Source organism: Chelonoidis abingdonii, chromosome 1 (genome assembly GCF_003597395.2).
Source record: "Chelonoidis abingdonii isolate Lonesome George chromosome 1, CheloAbing_2.0, whole genome shotgun sequence".
In the NCBI taxonomy this organism is placed as follows: Eukaryota; Metazoa; Chordata; order Testudines; family Testudinidae; genus Chelonoidis; species Chelonoidis abingdonii.
The window spans coordinates 346391549-346408959 of record NC_133769.1 but is presented as its reverse complement, the minus strand read 5'-3'; the positions used below and the strand labels follow the sequence as shown (position 1 = coordinate 346408959).

General features: G+C 44.3%; 1 protein-coding gene across 1 annotated transcript in view; it reads left to right on the top strand.

Annotated features, from left to right (window-relative positions):
• AMOTL1 (angiomotin like 1) overlaps positions 1 to 17411 on the top strand; it is a 138934-nt gene that overhangs the window by 84721 nt on the left and 36802 nt on the right. The window contains exon 7 of the mRNA XM_075066575.1: positions 14698 to 14843. Coding sequence (XP_074922676.1) covers positions 14698 to 14843 — 146 coding nt within the window. The remainder of the gene's footprint in view (positions 1 to 14697; positions 14844 to 17411) is intronic.

The following is a 17411-nucleotide window of genomic DNA, read 5'->3' as shown; positions in this document are numbered from 1 at the left end:
TCTTCAAGTAGATGCAGCCGTGTATTCCACTTATGTGTGTGTGCTCCCAGTGCACTGGAACCTGAGAATTTTGCCTCATAGTACCCCTAAGAGGGCAGCACACAGTGCTTGTGGTTGTAGCCCTTCCCCTGGCTATATGAGGTACAGTTTCCTCTCACTGCCTGTAGCTGAAGTCGGAGCTCTGTGTGGTTTTCAGTGAGTGACGCTGCTCTGTGTTGCAGGGCTGGCGTCTCTCCCAAGAGATGAATAAGCTGTTCAGCTTCCTGGAGTGTGCCGAGGATAAGGTCTCATAAGACCAATTGGGACCGCTCCAGGTCTTCTTTGTCTAAGAGGAGTATGGCCTGGTGCTGTGCAACTGCCGGCACGTGGGATGGAGCAGGCCCTTCACACTGCTCCCCAGTACCGTGTAGAAGTATGGGGGAGCCCATACTGGTGACTAGGATTGTGAACTTTGGTTGGATATATTCATGGAGGTTTCAGCAGATGTCATAATCTTTAATTAAAGATTAATCTTTAATCCCTGGAGGCTCCAGGACAATCCTAGAGGGCTGGCAACCCTACCGGTGACTCTGGTTCCAGCTCTGGAGCATCCGTGGGGTCTGGTACCGACAATAGTGATGCCAGCACTGGGTGTTTACACATTGACAGTATACCAGGCAGCAGTAATCTACTCTGCCTATCAGTTCTGGGCTTCCCACTCATCCAGGACTTTGCTGGGGTTATGACATCTATGACCTTGTTGGCACTGTCTGTGCTTGTCTCAGAATCTTGGGGTCCATGGACAACACAGCCTGATTTCCACCTGCCACAGACTGCAGAGTTGAGGCTGGTGCTGGGCCTGGCACTGAGAACCTCCTCTCTCTGGTGCACTCCTTAGCACTGATGTTGTCTTGACAGCAGATCCTATCTTTCATCTCAGCACCATGTGCTGCATCAGCACTGCTGCTGACGTCAGTACCAACACCGCTCCCGGCACCGGATGTAACTGTGTATTTGGTGTCGACTGTGCCAATTTCATCAGCAGTACTGGTACCTCTTTCCTACTAGGTAGCAGGTGAATCAGACCAGCTCCTTGCATCATCAAGGCTAGCTTCATCACTGTCCCCAGAGACCCAGGGCTCCTGAGGATTCAGGTTGGGGTCTTTCTCCTGTTCTCCCTCACCCGACCGATGCTGAGAACAGTTCTCTGAAGAGCACTGGTACAGAGACAGGGGCCCCTCGCCCAGAGTCTCCTGGCTACCAGTGCCCTACCTGTATTCCCAATGACCTCCTTGGAATCTGTGGGATGGTCCTCAATCTCAGAAGTCACATTCCTCACCCTGTTCCAGAGCAATATCATGGGATAGGTTGTTGGTGGTGGTGGTGTTCCACTGCGAGTTCAGACATTGGTTGAGCTTCTCTTCTCAGAGTTGTCCTGTCCAGATCTGACAGTTCAGGGCAGGACCCATCCCTAGTGGAACTGCGGCTTCATCGTTATCCCTTGATGATTTGAGGGTCCCAGGCTCCTCTTCTCCCTCAACGCCTTAGGACTTGAAGGCTGACCAGGACCTTTTGCAATGTGTGGCTGCTACTTTGGACATCCAGGCAGCATACCTGCAGGAGAATACTCACAAACTACTGGATATTCTTCAGCTTTCTTCCCTGGGGAGGGTAGCCCTCCCTATTAACAATGAACTCCTGGAGCCTGAAAACATCCTTTGGAGTTCAGTGCTGGCTTCAGTGCCACCTGCAGTGAAGCATTCAGAGAAACACTATTTTGTACCTATGCAGGGTTTTGAGGCTTCTGTTGTCTAATTCCCTGGTTGTGACTGTGGTGAATGATGGTGCTTGGCAGGGCAGGTGTAAGTCTGCACCCAAGGACAAGGAATCCAAGAGGATGGACTTAATTGGTAAAAAAAATCTATACCTCCTCTTCCCTGCAAATGTGTACTGTGAACCAGCATTGCCATCCAAGTACAATTTTATTAATTGGACAACTGTGTCTAAATTTGTACACCAGTTCCCTGAAACTTCCAGGGAGGAATTTTGAGCATTGGGAGCTGATTTCTATTTGGTGGCCAAGATCTCCTTGCCGTCAGCTTTGTACATGACAGGTACATCAGCCAGAGTAGATGACCTCAGTGGTAACGAGGAGAAGGTGTCTTGGCTGAAAAATTCAGGCATTGCTTCTGATGTGCTGCAGACTATTGAAGACGTGCCTTATAGAAATTGTGTGCTTTTTCTGGAAAAGACAGCTGAAACCTTGCTCTCGTTTAAAGACTCAAGGACCACCTTATGCTCTCTTGGGGTATATACTCAGGCAGCATGGAAACGTCATTTTGACAGTCAGTGGCAGCATCAACTGTACCACTTGCAACACTCCCTTGGGCAATCCTTCCTCCTTCAAGGCAACAAGATACCCCAGAGAGGGTCATAGATCCCAGAGGCAGAGGCCCTCAAGTCCTGGGTTTGACCAGTTCACATGCGAGTGTGGGAATTTCACTCAGCCCTTCTCAGCTGTGAGGTGAAGGGACGAATGTTAATAGAAGTTGAGCCATAAAAACAGGGGCAGATTAACAGAAAGTAGGGCCAGACTCACCAAAACTTTGCTGCCCTGCCTCAAAGAATCACCCTTTTGCTGCATAGACTACTGCTCTTGCTCTGCCCTAGTAGGCTCCCTGATATTACCCTCTCAGCCACCTAGATAAACTCTTGGTACCCAGTTTGGTCCTCACTTGCCCTCCCATGGGGAGTCACATCTGTGTCAGTGAAGGCAGAAATAAACACTTTGTTCCTCCATGACACTTTGCACATCAGGCCACTCAGACTGCTGGACTTCTGGATCCAGAGACCCTGCTTTAGTCTTATCCTATTGGGATCAGTGACTACAAGTTCAGAGTGAGGCATGCAGTCTGAACAGCAAGGTGAAAGCTTGTCCTACTGAATGTCTTTGATGGATAATCAGGTCTTCAGGCCTGGCAACTTGGCCCCTTTCAGTTAGAAAAAAAATATTTAAAGCCTCATTCTGTGTCTCAGCAGTGCAACCTCCATTGAATTAGCAGGATTTGTGGAGTGCAAGCCCAGCCCGGTACTTTGAGAACTTACAGCTGAAGGTCTTTGCAGCATATGAAATGACCATGTCTGAATTTCAGTATCTTTCTGGAAGCTTGTGCTCATCAATTCTGCATCCATCCTGCCACCTTCTGCGCCATCTTCAAATACTGGCATTTTTGGTAGGGGTTCAGGATCCAAGTGGCCTGTATCCCTTTTCACCCCTGTGTCCCTATGACCCTACCAATTTGTTAAGGTCAGGTTCTGTGAATCAGATCAAGGCTGGAGCTGAATGAGCAGAAGAGGCATATCTCGTTACCCAGCCTGCATTCTAGTGAATCAGTCAGTCCATGATAGGACTGGCAACAACTTCAACAATGGATTCCTGTGTTTGTAAATGGCTCATGACAAAACTCATCAGAAAGCTTACTGTGTCAGGGATGTAAGACTGAAGGAAAGCCAAATAATTATTGTAGGTCTCACTCAAGAAAGGCCAGGTGAGCCCTGTGTGGTGTCTTTGGAAATAATAGCTATAAGTAAAGAGCAATAAACCAGAACTAAACACCGCATTAGTTAAAAAACAGATAATTGTGAAAACAACATAAAGAAATTCTGATTCAGAATGAGGGAGATTAATATTTTTAGTAAAACTCTTGGAGGCAAATTCTGCCCTCTCTTCTACCAGTCAATTTTGATAGCCCCATTGATGATGATAATTCTAGAGGAATCAAAAATATTTGTTTTAAAGGCTTCATTTTGCAAGACTTCGGGTCTGCTTGTTTCGAAGAGAGGACAACAGTTCTGGATGCACTGATGGAATCTCCAGATTATTCGTTTCATTAATATTCAGATAAACCTAATAAATGATCAGTAGCTCTTACAAGCATATTCCAGACATGAGTAGTATATATTAATGGTTATAAGCACATCAGTAGGTGTTATAAATAAGCAACCTATTGTAAGCAACCTATTGAACCTTATAACAATTGATTAATCATTTGTTAAAATGTTGATTAATCATTTAACAACTTTTTATAAATAAAACCTTAATAAAAAGTGTGACCCATTTTTGTTCCCAGTTCGTCCCAGATCAGTAACATTTGTTAAATGTGTGATCTAGGTAAAAATATGAGTATAAACTTTCCCATGATTTATGACCTGGGTGCAAATCAAGGGCAGAGCTTCTCCCTAAGGTCTTAAAAATTAACATTGAAAACAAGTCCACTTTTTTCTTGCCTTTGGGGTTAGGGTGGCATCGAGCAAATGCTTCTTTCTGTATAATGTTTCTGTTCCAGAGCACAGTCAACAACAGTCTGTTTCTGGTGGAGTTATTTTATTATTTGTGTTTGTGGTAGCACCTAGCAGTCTCAGTCCTGGACCAGGACTCCAAGGTGCCAGGCACTGTACAAACACATAAGAAAAAGATGTATCTGTAACCTGACCTCTCCGAGTAGAGTTACTGTGTTCATAATCTGAAATTTATTGAGGGTCACCCTGCCCCAAAACCACTAACCAAAATTTAATAATGGTCTGTCACAGTGGTGGTACAATACTATTGGCGTGTGAGAGATGTGGGGGGAGGGTGTTGCACCGTGATAAAAGATTGTATAATACTAGACAAGATAATACAACTGGTTGTCAAAATAAAAAAGATAACATATCAGAGATTTTATTTAAACTGGAACAAACTGGATTCCACCTACTTTTAATAACACTAAATATATGAATAATATATATAATAAAAGTAATAATGATTTACACACATACTGTACTTACTGTTAAGTGCATTTAGTGACATATAACCCTCTAAATAAAAAAAAAATTGTATCTATCTCTGTCTGCACGGGCTATTAGTTTATATGTCATTTATTATTAATAATAATTTTATAATATTATTTTTAGTTCAAGGGTCCCCTTTCCCAAGTTCTCTCACTGGGTTCTGTCTGATGCCCAAGTCAGTCTTTGAGCTCAAATGCCTCTCAGGATTTCCTGAAGAGCTAGACTTGTCTCTAGTGGTGCTTGCTTGTAGGGGTGCACATTAGATCAGACCCACTGGATTTGAAGGACCTTTGGTTCTCCTGTTCTGGGTCCCTGGGACAGCATGAATCAGACCAGATGACCAGATCTGTTGATCAGGACCAAACAGGAACGGACACTCAGGAACATGCCATTAAACACAGACTGACTTGACCAGCCATCTTTAACCTGATAGGACCATTTCTGTCCTGCCCAATCTCAGCCTCTCCACTTGTTCTCAGTTTCTCCCAGTCTCAGCTTCCTGCCATCCATCTGTCTGCCCTCTCTCCTTGCCCTCTTTCTCTCTGCTTACTCCCAGGTGCTCTGTTTCTCCTGTTCTTCACCCATTGTCACTTCACCTCCCCCGAAGAGGAGGGGCCACCTCCTCCCACTTTCCCAGAGGAGGGGCTACCTCCTTTCCGTAGAATAATGACAGTGCATTCACCCTGAATACAACCTAAATCATATATCCCCATACAGGACTGCATCAGTAACAGGAAACTTGGAAATGGGAGAGATGCTTAATGACTTCTTTGTTTCGGTCTTCACTGAGAAGTCTGAAGGAATGTCTAACATAGTGAGTGCTTATGGGAAGGGGGTGGGTTTAGAAGATAAAATAAAAAAAGAGCAAGTTAAAAATCACTTAGAAAAGTTAGATCCCTGCAAGTCACCAGGGCCTGATGAAATGCATCCTAGAATACTCAAGGAGTTAATAGAGGAGGTATCTGAGCCTCTAGCTATTATTTTTGGAAAATCATGGGAGACGAGAGAGATTCCAGAAGACTGGAAAAGGGCAAATATAGTGCCCATCTATAAAAAGGGAAATAAAAACAACCCAGGAAACTGCAGACCAGTTAGTTTAACTTCTGTGCCAGGGAAGATAATGGAGCAAGTAATTAAAGAAATCATCTGCAAACACTTGGAAGGTGGTAAGGTGATAGGGAATAGCCAGCATGGATTTGTAAAGAACAAATCGTGTCAAACCAATCTGATAGCTTTCTTTGATAGGATAACGAGCCTTGTGGATAAGGGAGAAGCGGTGGATGTGGTATACCTAGACTTTAGTAAGGCATTTGATACGGTCTCGCATGATATCCTTATCGATAAACTAGGCAAATACAATTTAGATGGGGCTACTATAAGGTGGGTGCATAACTGGCTGGATAACCATACTCAGAGAGTAGTTATTAATGGCTCCCAATCCTGCTGGAAAGGTATAACAAGTGGGGTTCCGCAGGGGTCTGTTTTGGGACCGGCTCTGTTCAATATCTTCATCAACGACTTAGATGTTGGCATAGAAAGTACGCTTATTAAGTTTGCAGACGATACCAAACTGGGAGGGATTGCAACTGCTTTGGAGGACAGGGTCAAAATTCAAAATGATCTGGACAAATTGGAGAAATGGTCTGAGGTAAACCGGATGAAGTTCAATAAAGACAAATGCAAAGTGCTCCACTTAGGAAGGAACAATCAGTTTCACACATACAGAATGGGAAGAGACTGTCTAGGAAGGAGTATGGCAGAAAGAGATCTAGGGGTCATAGTGGACCACAAGCTAAATATGAGTCAACAGTGTGATACTGTTGCAAAAAAAGCAAACGTGATTCTGGGATGCATTAACAGGTGTGTTGTAAACAAGACACGAGAAGTCATTCTTCCGCTCTACTCTGCGCTGGTTAGGCCTCAACTGGAGTATTGTGTCCAGTTCTGGGCACCGCATTTCAAGAAAGATGTGGAGAAATTGGAGAGGGTCCAGAGAAGAGCAACAAGAATGATTAAAGGTCTTGAGAACATGACCTATGAAGGAAGGCTGAAAGAATTGGGTTTATTTAGTTTGGAAAAGAGAAGACTGCGAGGGGACATGATAGCAGTTTTCAGGTATCTAAAAGGGTGTCATCAGGAGGAGGGAGAAAACTTGTTCACCTTAGCCTCTAATGATAGAACAAGAAGCAATGGGCTTAAACTGCAGCAAGGGAGATTTAGGTTGGACATTAGGAAAAAGTTCCTAACTGTCAGGGTAGTTAAACACTGGAATAAATTGCCTAGGGAGGTTGTGGAATCTCCATCTCTGGAGATATTTAAGAGTAGGTTAGATAAATGTCTATCAGGGATGGTCTAGACAGTACTTGGTCCTGCCATGAGGGCAGGGGACTGGACTCGATGACCTCTCGAGGTCCCTTCCAGTCCTAGAGTCTATGAATCTATGAATGCCACTACCATATTTACAAATATATATAACCCAAGATGTGTGTTTTGAGAGAACCCTAACCCACCCTCCCCACTGTATTCCTCATTTGATCTGTCCAAACTCACCAAATAGCTGTACTCATTCTCAACACGTTGAAGGTTGACTATCACAGGAAGGGGATGGAACTCTATATAATTCCAACTATAACAATAAAAGAGAAGCATCCCTTAACAGTCTGAGCATACTGATCAATTACAACAGGAGTGGGCAAACTATGGCCTGCGAGCCGCGTCTGGCCTGTCAACCATTTTAATCTGGCCTTCGAGCTCTCACTGGGGAGTGGAGTCTGAGTCTTGAGCGCCGGGGAGCAGGGTCGGGGGCCGCTCTGTGTGGCTCCTGGAAGCAGTGGCATGTTCCCTCTCCAACTCCTCTGTGTTGGGGCAGCAGAGGGCTCCGTTCCACAAGTTGCTGCCTCCCCAAGTGCCACTCCAGCCAATGGGAGCTGCAGGGGTGGTGCCTGCGGATGGGGCAGCGCACAGAACAGCCTGCCTGCGCAGGAGCCAGAGGGGAGATATGCTGCTGCTTCTGGGAACTGCTTGAGGTAAGCCTACACCCCTGAGTCACCCCCCTGCGCCACCATCCCCTTCCCCAGCCCTGATCCCCCTCCCACCATCCGAACCCGTCGGTCTAAGCCCAGAGCTCCTTCCTGCACTCCAAACCCCTCATCCCCAGCACCACCCCAGAGCCCACACCCTGAGCCATAGCTCTCACACACACACTCCATATCTCAGCCCTGATCCCCCTCCTGGCCTCTGAACCCCTCGGCCCAGCCTGGAACACCCTCCTGCACCCCAAGCCCCTCATCCCCAGACCCACCCCAGAGCCCACACCCCCAGCTGGAGCCTGCACTCGTGCCCAAGGCCAGAGCACCCTCCTGCACCCTGAACGCCTAATTTCTGGCCTCATCCCAGAGCCCGCATCCCCAGCTAGAACCCTCAACCCCTCCCACGTCCCAACCCCAATTTCATGAGCATTCATGGCCCGCCATACAATTTCCATACCCGGATGTGGCCCTCAGGCCAAAAAGTTTGCCCACCCCTGAATTAGAATAACAGAAATATTAATTAGTTTATTAAGTGCATAGTAAACATGCAGGTGCAGAAGCAATTTCTTTTATGGAAGATGCATGTGCTGTAGCTCATTAAAGCATAATTTTGATATTTCAGGTGCACTTGACAAGAACTAAAAGTAGTCCTTTTTTACCCAGAACTAACCAAATAAAGAAAGTGCTTATAAATATAGAAGATGCAGCCACCATTTTTCAAGCACAAGTTAAATGACGGCCTAATCTGCTGTGAAACATCCTTGTGAGCTATTAAATAACTTGTGCTTTCCAGCCTAGTAATGGATGATCACTCTTGTATATTGCATATCCCTTCCCTGCCTTGTGGGATGAAGTACGGCTGAGTGAATCAATGTAGGTAAAATGTTTTGAGTTCTTCAGGTGCAAGATGGTAGAGTGGGTCCAAGACTTGTTTTTATATGTGTTGCCAATGTACTGTATTGCTTTTAAAGCCAGAGTTGATCCAACTATCTCCTAGCACATGACAGTTTAATGCCAGGGGGCCTAAATAGCATTCATATTTCGACTTCACAGAAACTTGGTGGAACAATGATTATCAATGGGAGATAATAATACCAGAGTACAAAATATATAGGAATGACAGCATAGGCTGAGCTTGTGGGGGAGTGGCACTATATCTGAAAGAAAACATAGAATCAAATACAGCAGGGGTTGGCAAGCTTTCAGAAGCGGTGTGCCGAGTCTTCATTTATTCACTCTAATTTAAGGTTTTGCATGCCGGTAATACATTTTAACGTTTTTTAGAAGGTCTCTCTCTGTAAGTCTATATGTTATATAACTAAACTAATGTTGTATTGTAAAATAAACAGGGTTTTCAAAATGTTCAAGCTTCATTTAAAATGAAATTAAAATGTTGATCTTACGCTGCCAGCCCGCTCAGCCCGCTGCTGGTCTTGGCAAGGGTCCGTCAGCCAGAACCCCAGACCAGCAGTGGGCTGTGCGGGGTTGGCGGCCAGAACCCAGAGGGCTGGGGGCAGAGGGTGGAGTCAGGTCTGGGGGCTGGGTATGTGAGGGGGTGTAGGTGTCAAGGCAGAGGGGGTGCTGGGTATGGGTGGGGGGTGACAGAGTCAGGGCTAGGGTTGCGGGTGGGGGGGATGAAGGGGTCAAGCAGAGGGCTGGGTATGTATGAGGGAGGTACAGGGCTCAGGGCAGAGGGTGTGGTGTGTGTGTGGGGGGGTCAGGGCTCAGGGGAGAGTGCTGGGTGACTGCCCCCCTAAAAACTCTCAACCCCGCTGCTCCTTGTCCACTGACTACCCCCTCCTGGGACCCCTGCCCCCAACTGCCCCCCAGGACCCCCACTCCTATCTAAGCCTCCTGTTCTTTTCCCCAGACTGGACTCTACCTCCTACCTGTCCCGTGACTGCCCGACCCCTATTCACACCCCATCCCCAGCCAGACCCCGGGGACTCCCATCTATCCAACCACTCCCTGTCTCCTGACAGGATCCCGAGAAACTCCAACCCATCCAACCCCACCATTCCCTGGCCTGCCCCAAACCCTTTCCACACCCTCTACCTCCTGACGGAGCCTCGAACTCCAACTCGTACAACCCCTCCAGCTCCTTGACCCTGACCCACCCCTCCAGAGACCCCCACCCTAACTTCCCCCCCCCCAGGACCCTCCCTTGCTCCAGTCCTCTGACTGCCCTGACCCCTATTCAACCCCTGCCCCTCACAAACCCAGGACTCCCCCCAAAATGGGGCCCCCCCCCAATTCCCCAAACTCCCCCTCCCAGCCACCCCCCCCGGGATCCCACCCTCCCATGCAACCCACCCTTCTCCCTGTCCCCTAACTGCCCCCACCCCTTATCCAACGCCCCCAGCCCTAGGCCCCTTCCCATGAGGCTCCACTCAGAGCTAGATATGGTGCTCCGCGGGAGCACACAGCCCTGCCCCTCCAGTTGAGCAGGGAGCGTGTCTGCCTCCCCACGGAGCCAAATGGTGCCCTCGGGAGCGCGCAGCCAACCCCCAGAGTGCTGGGTGTGGCGGTGGCAGAGCTCCAGGGGAGGGGATAAGGTGGGGGAGGTGCCGGCAGCTTGCTGCGCTTGGCCCCGCGCTCCAGCCCGGGAGCTCGGACCCCGCGGCTTGCCGTGCCAGGAGAGTGGGGCCATTTGCCCACCCCGTGGCTATGCTTCTGCTCCTTGCCCCCACGGGGGAAGTGGAGGGAAGAGGAGAGCGCGCAGGGCTGGGCAGGATTTTTAGTGGCATGCTGGAGTCCCGGCAGGCTCCAGCGTGCCATTAAAAATTGGCTCGCGTGCCGTCTTTGCCACGTGTGCCATGGGTTGCCGAACCCTGAAATACAGTAAAAATCTTAAATGAATCAAACTGTTTCACAGAATCTTTACAGATAGAAATTCCATGCTTGAACAACAAGAGTGTAGAAGTAGAAATATACTACCACCCACCCGACAGTGATGGGGATTAGGAAATGATCAGGGAGATCAGAGAGGCTACAAAAACAGAAAACCCAGTAATAATGAGAGCTAGTTACTGCCTATAGTGACTAGCTACATGTCACCTCAGGATAAAATGCAGAGATAAAATTTCTAGTCACTATTAATGACTACTTCTTGGAGCAGTTAGTCCTAGAACCCACAAGGGAAGAGGCAATTCTTGATTAGGTCTAAGTGGAGCACAGGATCTGCTTTAAGAAGTGAATATAGCTGAATTGCTTTGTAATAGCTACCATAATGTAATTCAATTTATCATCTTTGTAGAGAGGAAAATACCAAAGAAGAACACCCCAATAGCATTTAACTTCAAAAAGGTAATCTATGCAACAATGAGGAAGTAAGTTAAATGGATATTAGAAGGAATAGTCACAAAATTGAAATATCTCCAAGCTTGATGGAAACCTTTTAAAAACACCATAATAGAGGCTCAAACTATATGTATACCCTAATAAAAAAACAGTAAGATGACCAAAAAATTGCCACCAGGGCTAAATAGCAGAATAAAAGAGGCAGTCAGAGGCAAAAAGGCATCCTTTAAAAATTGGAAGTCAAATCCTAGTGAGGAAAATAGCAAGGAGCATAAACATTGGCAAGTCAAGTGTAAAAGTATAATTTGGCAGGCCAGAAAAGAATTTGAAGAGCAGCTAGCAAAAGACACAAAAACTAACAGCAAAAAAATTTAAAGTACATTAGAAGCAGGAAGCCTGCCAAACAATCAGTGGGGCCACTGGACGATTAAGGTGCTAAAGTAGCACTCAAAGAACACAAGGCTGTTGCAAAGAAACTAAATGAATTCTTTGCATCGATTCCCATACTTGAGCCATTCTTTTTAGGAGATAAATCTGAGGAATTGTCTGAGATTGAGGTGTCAATAGAGGAGATTTTGAAACAAGTTGATAAATAAAGCAGTAATATATCACCAAGATTAGATTCACCCAGGAGTTCTGAAGGAATATGAAACTACAGAACTATTAATTGGTATGTAATCTATCACTTTAATCAACCTCTGTACCAGATGACTGGAGAATAGCTAATATGATGCTAATTTTTAAAGGAGCCTCTAGAGGTGATCCTGGCAATTATAGGCCAGTAAATCAGACGTTACTACCAGGTAAATTGGTTGAAATTATACTAAAGAACAGAATTATCAGACACATAGGTGAACACAATATGTTGGGTTGAGTGCTGTAGCTATTTTTAGAAATCTCACATAGGTACCTTCTTTACGTTTTGTCAAATCTGCAGTGACAGTGTTCGTAACTCAACAACATGTGCTGGGTCATCAGCTGAGACTGCTATAATATGAAATATATGGCAGAATGCAGGTAAAACAGAGCAGGGAACATACAATTCTCCCCCAAGGAGTTCAGTGACAAATTTAATTAATGCACTATTTTTTAAACAAACGTCATCAGCATGGAAGTATTTCCTCCAGAATGTTTAGCATATCTGGCACATAAATACCTTGCAATATCGGCTACAAAAGTGCCATGCAAATGTCCGTTCTTTCTTTCAGGTGACATTGTAAATAAGAAGCAGGCAGCAGTATCTCTCGTAAATGTAAACAAACTTGTATATTTTAGCGATTGGCTGAACATGTAGAACTGAGTGGACTTGTAGGCTCTAAAGTTTTACATTGTTTTGTTTTTGAGTTCAGTTATATAACAAAAAATCTACATTTATAAGTTACACTTTCACGATAGAGATTGCAGTACAGTACTTGTATGAGGTGAATTGAAAAGTACTATTCCTTTTATCATTTTTAAGGTGCAAATATTTGTAATAAAAAATAACATCAAATAAGCACTGTACACTTTGTATTCTGTCTTGTAAGAGAAATCAGTATATTTGAAAATGTAGAAAAAAATCCAAAAATATTGAATAAATTTCAATTGGTATTCCAATTTTTTAACCGTGCGATTAATCACGATTAATTTTTTTAACCACAGTTAATTTTTTTGAGTTAATTGCATGAGTTAACTGCGATTAATCAACAGCCCTACTGTATATTAAAAGATTTTGGCACTTGAAGCCCGAGAGCCCTGTCAAGTGTTGTCTGATAATCTAATGATTAACTGTAATTACCAGACTGTTTTGATATTTTCAGAACAAACATTTTGAATTTTTTAAACATCCCTGTTTGAGTTTTTTAATTTTGCGTTGTGTGATATCATGTTATAATACAAAAGAAAAAGAGTCAAAATCAAACTGAACAAAATGCTTCAATTGATCTGAAATTAACTTTTTGCATATTTTCCTTGGCAGAGAATTTCAAAATTATTGATTTTCATTCAGATTCAGAATGAAGCCAGATTTTGAAATTCTTTGTGGAACAGAACTTCTGTCTTCCACACAGCTTTAAAAATTAACTGCCCCCCCTCAGGGAAGAGACAATCCAGCGGCCAACTTTATGCATGGGTAGCTCCACTTACATTCATAGGAAGGGTTTCTTAGGTGAGTCTGGGCTGTAATTAATTGACATACTCTCAATAGGCAGCTAGCCAAAAAAGATGCTACGTAGGCCTATGAATTGTTGCTTAGATCTTGTTGCCATCTTGTTAAAGGAAAGATCATGGGCACAGCTGGTTGGGAAATTTGATTTTTTTTAAAGTCATTTTTAATTTTGAACATTTGAAATTTTGTTAAAAAAAAAAGAGGAGGAAATTTTGCAGAAAATGTCTCTACTTTTCGACTGGCTCTAATGGTGAAATTAGATTGTCAATAGAGAGGGTCACACTCATGCCAGAGGTCTGACACTGCTTTGTTTGCTCTGCCATCAGGGCTGCCTGCGTGGGTGGTTTCTGGTACGTTTGTTGTGAGGGAAGGGATCACTCACTACTGGCATCTGAACAGTCACATAGTAGGAGAAGAGCCAGTTCACTGGCTGTCACGGCAGGGCTGAAGGGCACAGAGGTCATGCTGGACTAGAGGATCAACTAGACCCCAAGTGGCACTAAAGATTAAATTCTCTTTCCTGGAACTGCTTCTACAAATCCCTATTGTGCGTCCTATGGCTATGCAGGGGCTATAGGTCAAGAGAATGCCAGTTACTGGAGGTTACCTTCCTTTCCCTTTAAATAATAAAATCACAGGTAACATAGGGTTCATTAGAAGGTGAGGATTCTGAGCTCAGGTCAGTGAGGCACTTTGATCAGCTCCCCTGTCCGACTAATGAAGCACTGAGAGCCTTTCTGCTGGTGCATCCTGACTTCGTGTTTGGGCAGGTTTGGATTATTTCCTTGAAAGTAAAAGGTCTTTGCTTATTATCCGTTGGCAGAGGCAGAGAAGCAGCTTTGTGCTGGCAATGTAGTGAGAAGTGATTCTGTTCTTTTAGCTAGTTTTCGAAAAAAGGAAGCCTCGCCCCTGTTTAATTTGGTCACCTTTGCCCTTTCATTTTGTGAAACACTGTGGCACACTAATGGCAGGCTGGAGTCTATATACAGCAGCCATCAAAACAGATACATTTAGGGATTGTCAGGTGCCCTCTCTGGGGCTCTTCACTATCTACTCATTTGTTTTGCCATGGACTGAATACAGTATCATTTGCATTTACTCTGACACCTTTGCACTTTCTGTATGTAGCATCTTCCATTCAATGATTTCAAAGGGACCTGATCAGTCATTTACCTCTAACATCAGCAGTAACGTAAAGCCAGGCTGTGGGCTAGTGAGTTCTGGCATATGAGAGACTCTGCCCATCACGCCACTGCACAGTTGAATCTCAGGCACTGTTCTGGAGTAGCCCAACCCTCTGTTGCTTTGCATAGTTTTTGGTTTTTTAACATGGTGCCAACTTACCTCTGGCACTGGGCCCAGAGTCTATGCGCTGTTCTGATAGAGCTGCTCTTGTTCTTGTCTCTGTTACAGACAAAGAGCACTTGAAGGAGAGGGAGAAGCTGGAAATGGAATTGGCAGCCGTGCACTCTGCCAGTGAGGATCAGCGGAGACACATCGAAATCCTGGACCAGGCACTGAACAATGCTCAAGCCAAGATCATCAAACTGGAAGAGGAGGTGAGATGAGGGCATCATTCCCTCTGCTTTGCTGCAAATGATTGCTTGTATTTAGTATTCATTTTTCAGCTGTAATTCAGTCCAGCTCCTTAACCCTTTCCAGGACAAGGATGGCAGCCCCCTTTTTCCCCAGACCCTTCTAAACAGAAAACAATTATAAAACACTGAGCCAGGCAGGATATGGCAGGACAATCACAGATGCTTTCTGTATAACCAAAAGCTTGACCATATCTCACCAGCTGATGGCTAACGTAATGTTAGGACATAGGCTTCTTTCTCTTTAGGATACCCTATCTACTAAATTAGGACTTGTGTAATTCATGAGAAAATATCTTATATGGGTATAGTCCATTTCTTCTCAAAGAATCCCAAAGTGCATACATATAGTGTGTGTCTGTGTATATAAACACACACACGCTGCACCACAGAAATACAGTCATCTCTGGAATGAAGGGTGGCAGTCAGCCAGTTAATCAGTTCACAGAACTCAGTACAACAGAACCAGATAACTTGCATTCAGGATAAAAGAAATTGCTGAGGCGCTCTGGTATTTAACAAATCTTTGAATACTGGTGAAGTTCCAAAGGACTGAAAAAAGCTAATGTCCCAGCATTTATATAGGATTAGCATTGGTAAGTGTAGGCTGGTTAGCTTGACATCAGTCATGGGCAAAGTCTTGGAAAGAGTGATTGGGTGCAATCAGTAAAGAATTAAAGAGTGGTTGCATAATTAATGCAAATCAGTATGATTTTATGGAAAGCAGATTGTCAAACAAACATGATATTATTTGATGAGATTACGAGATTGGTTGAGTTTAAAATAATGTATTCAGACTTGTGTAAGACATTTGACTTAGTATTGTACAACATTCTGATTAAAAAATTAGCATACAAAATCAACGTAGCCCTTATTAAATGGATTAAAAAGTGGTTAACTGATGGGTCACAAAAAATCATTGTACATGGGAATTAGTCATCCAATGAGGATATTTCTAGTTGATCTGTTCTTGGTCCAGTGCTATTCAATATCTTTGTCAATGATTTGGATGAGAACATAAAAACATTGCTGATAAAGTTTGCAGGGTTCTGAAAAGAGCTACAAGAATGATATGAGGTCTGGAAAACCTACCTTACAATGAGACTAAAGAAGATCAATCTATTTAGATTACCCAAGCATTGTTTAAGAAGCGATTTGGCCACAGTGTCAGAATACTTACATCATCATGTAGATGTACTTACATAGAGAGAACATTTCTGATAACGGAGGGCTCTTTAATCTAGCAGACAGACAAAAGCATAACAGGATCCAGTAGCTGAAGATGAAACTAGACAAATTCAGACTAGAATTAAGGTGCACGTTTTTAACAGTGAAGGTAATTAACCATTGGAGCAATTTACCTACGGGGGTTCTAGCTTCTCCATCACTTGAAGTGTTTAAATCAAGATTGGATGTCTTTCTAAAAGATCTGCTATAGCTCAATCAGAATTTTTGAGCTTGATGCAGGAATCACTTGGTGAAATTTTATGGCCTGTGTTATGCAGGAGATCAGACTAGATTATCATAAGTGGCCTTTCAGGTCTTACCTAAGAACAATGGAAAGAGGGAAATTCTGAATAAGGATAAAAAAACTATGGGATTTTGAATGTCTATACAGAGCAGATCAGACCTTGGTGAGAGGAAGGGTTGTCCAGTGGTTTGGGCACTAGCTAGGACTTGGGAGATCCAGGCACAATTCACTGCTCTGCCACAGAGTTCCTGTGTGACTTTAGGCAAGTCACTTAGTCTGGCTGGCTCATATTTTTAAAGTATCAGAGGGGTAGCCATGTTGGTCTGGATCCTCAAAAACAACAAGGAGTCTGGTGGCACCTTAAAGACTAACATTTATTGGGCATAAGCTTTCGTGGGTAAAAACCACTTCTTCAGATGCATGGAGTGAAAATTACAGATACAGGCATAAATATACTGGCACATGAAGAGAAGGAGTTACCTTACAAGTGGAGAACCAGTGATGACAAGACCAGTTCAATCAGGTTGGATTTGGTCTACTCCCAATATGAGGAGGTGTCAATACCAAGAGAGAGAAAATTGCTTTTGTAGTGAGCCAGCCACTCTCAGTCCCTATTCAAGCCCAAATTAATGATGTTAAGTTTGCAAACTGCCGTTTCTCTTTGAAGTCTGCTTTTGAAGTTTTTTTGTTGCAGGATGGCTACTTTTAAATCTGTCATTTAATGTCCAGGGAAATTGAAGTGTTCTCCGACTGGCTTTTGTATGTTACCATGTTGATGTCTGATTTGTGTCCATTTATTCTTTTACACAGAAACTGTCTGGTTTGGTCAATGTATATGGCAGAGGAGCATTGCTGGCACATGATGGCATATATCACATTAGTGGATATGCAGGTGAATGAGCCCCTGATCACAGAACCATAGAATATCAGGGTTGGAAGGGACCTCAGGAGGTCATCTAGTCCAACCCCCTGCTCAAAGCAGGACCAGTTCCCAACTAAATCATCCCAGGCAGGGCTTTGTCAAGCCTGACCTTAAAAACCTCTAAGGAAGGAGATTCCAC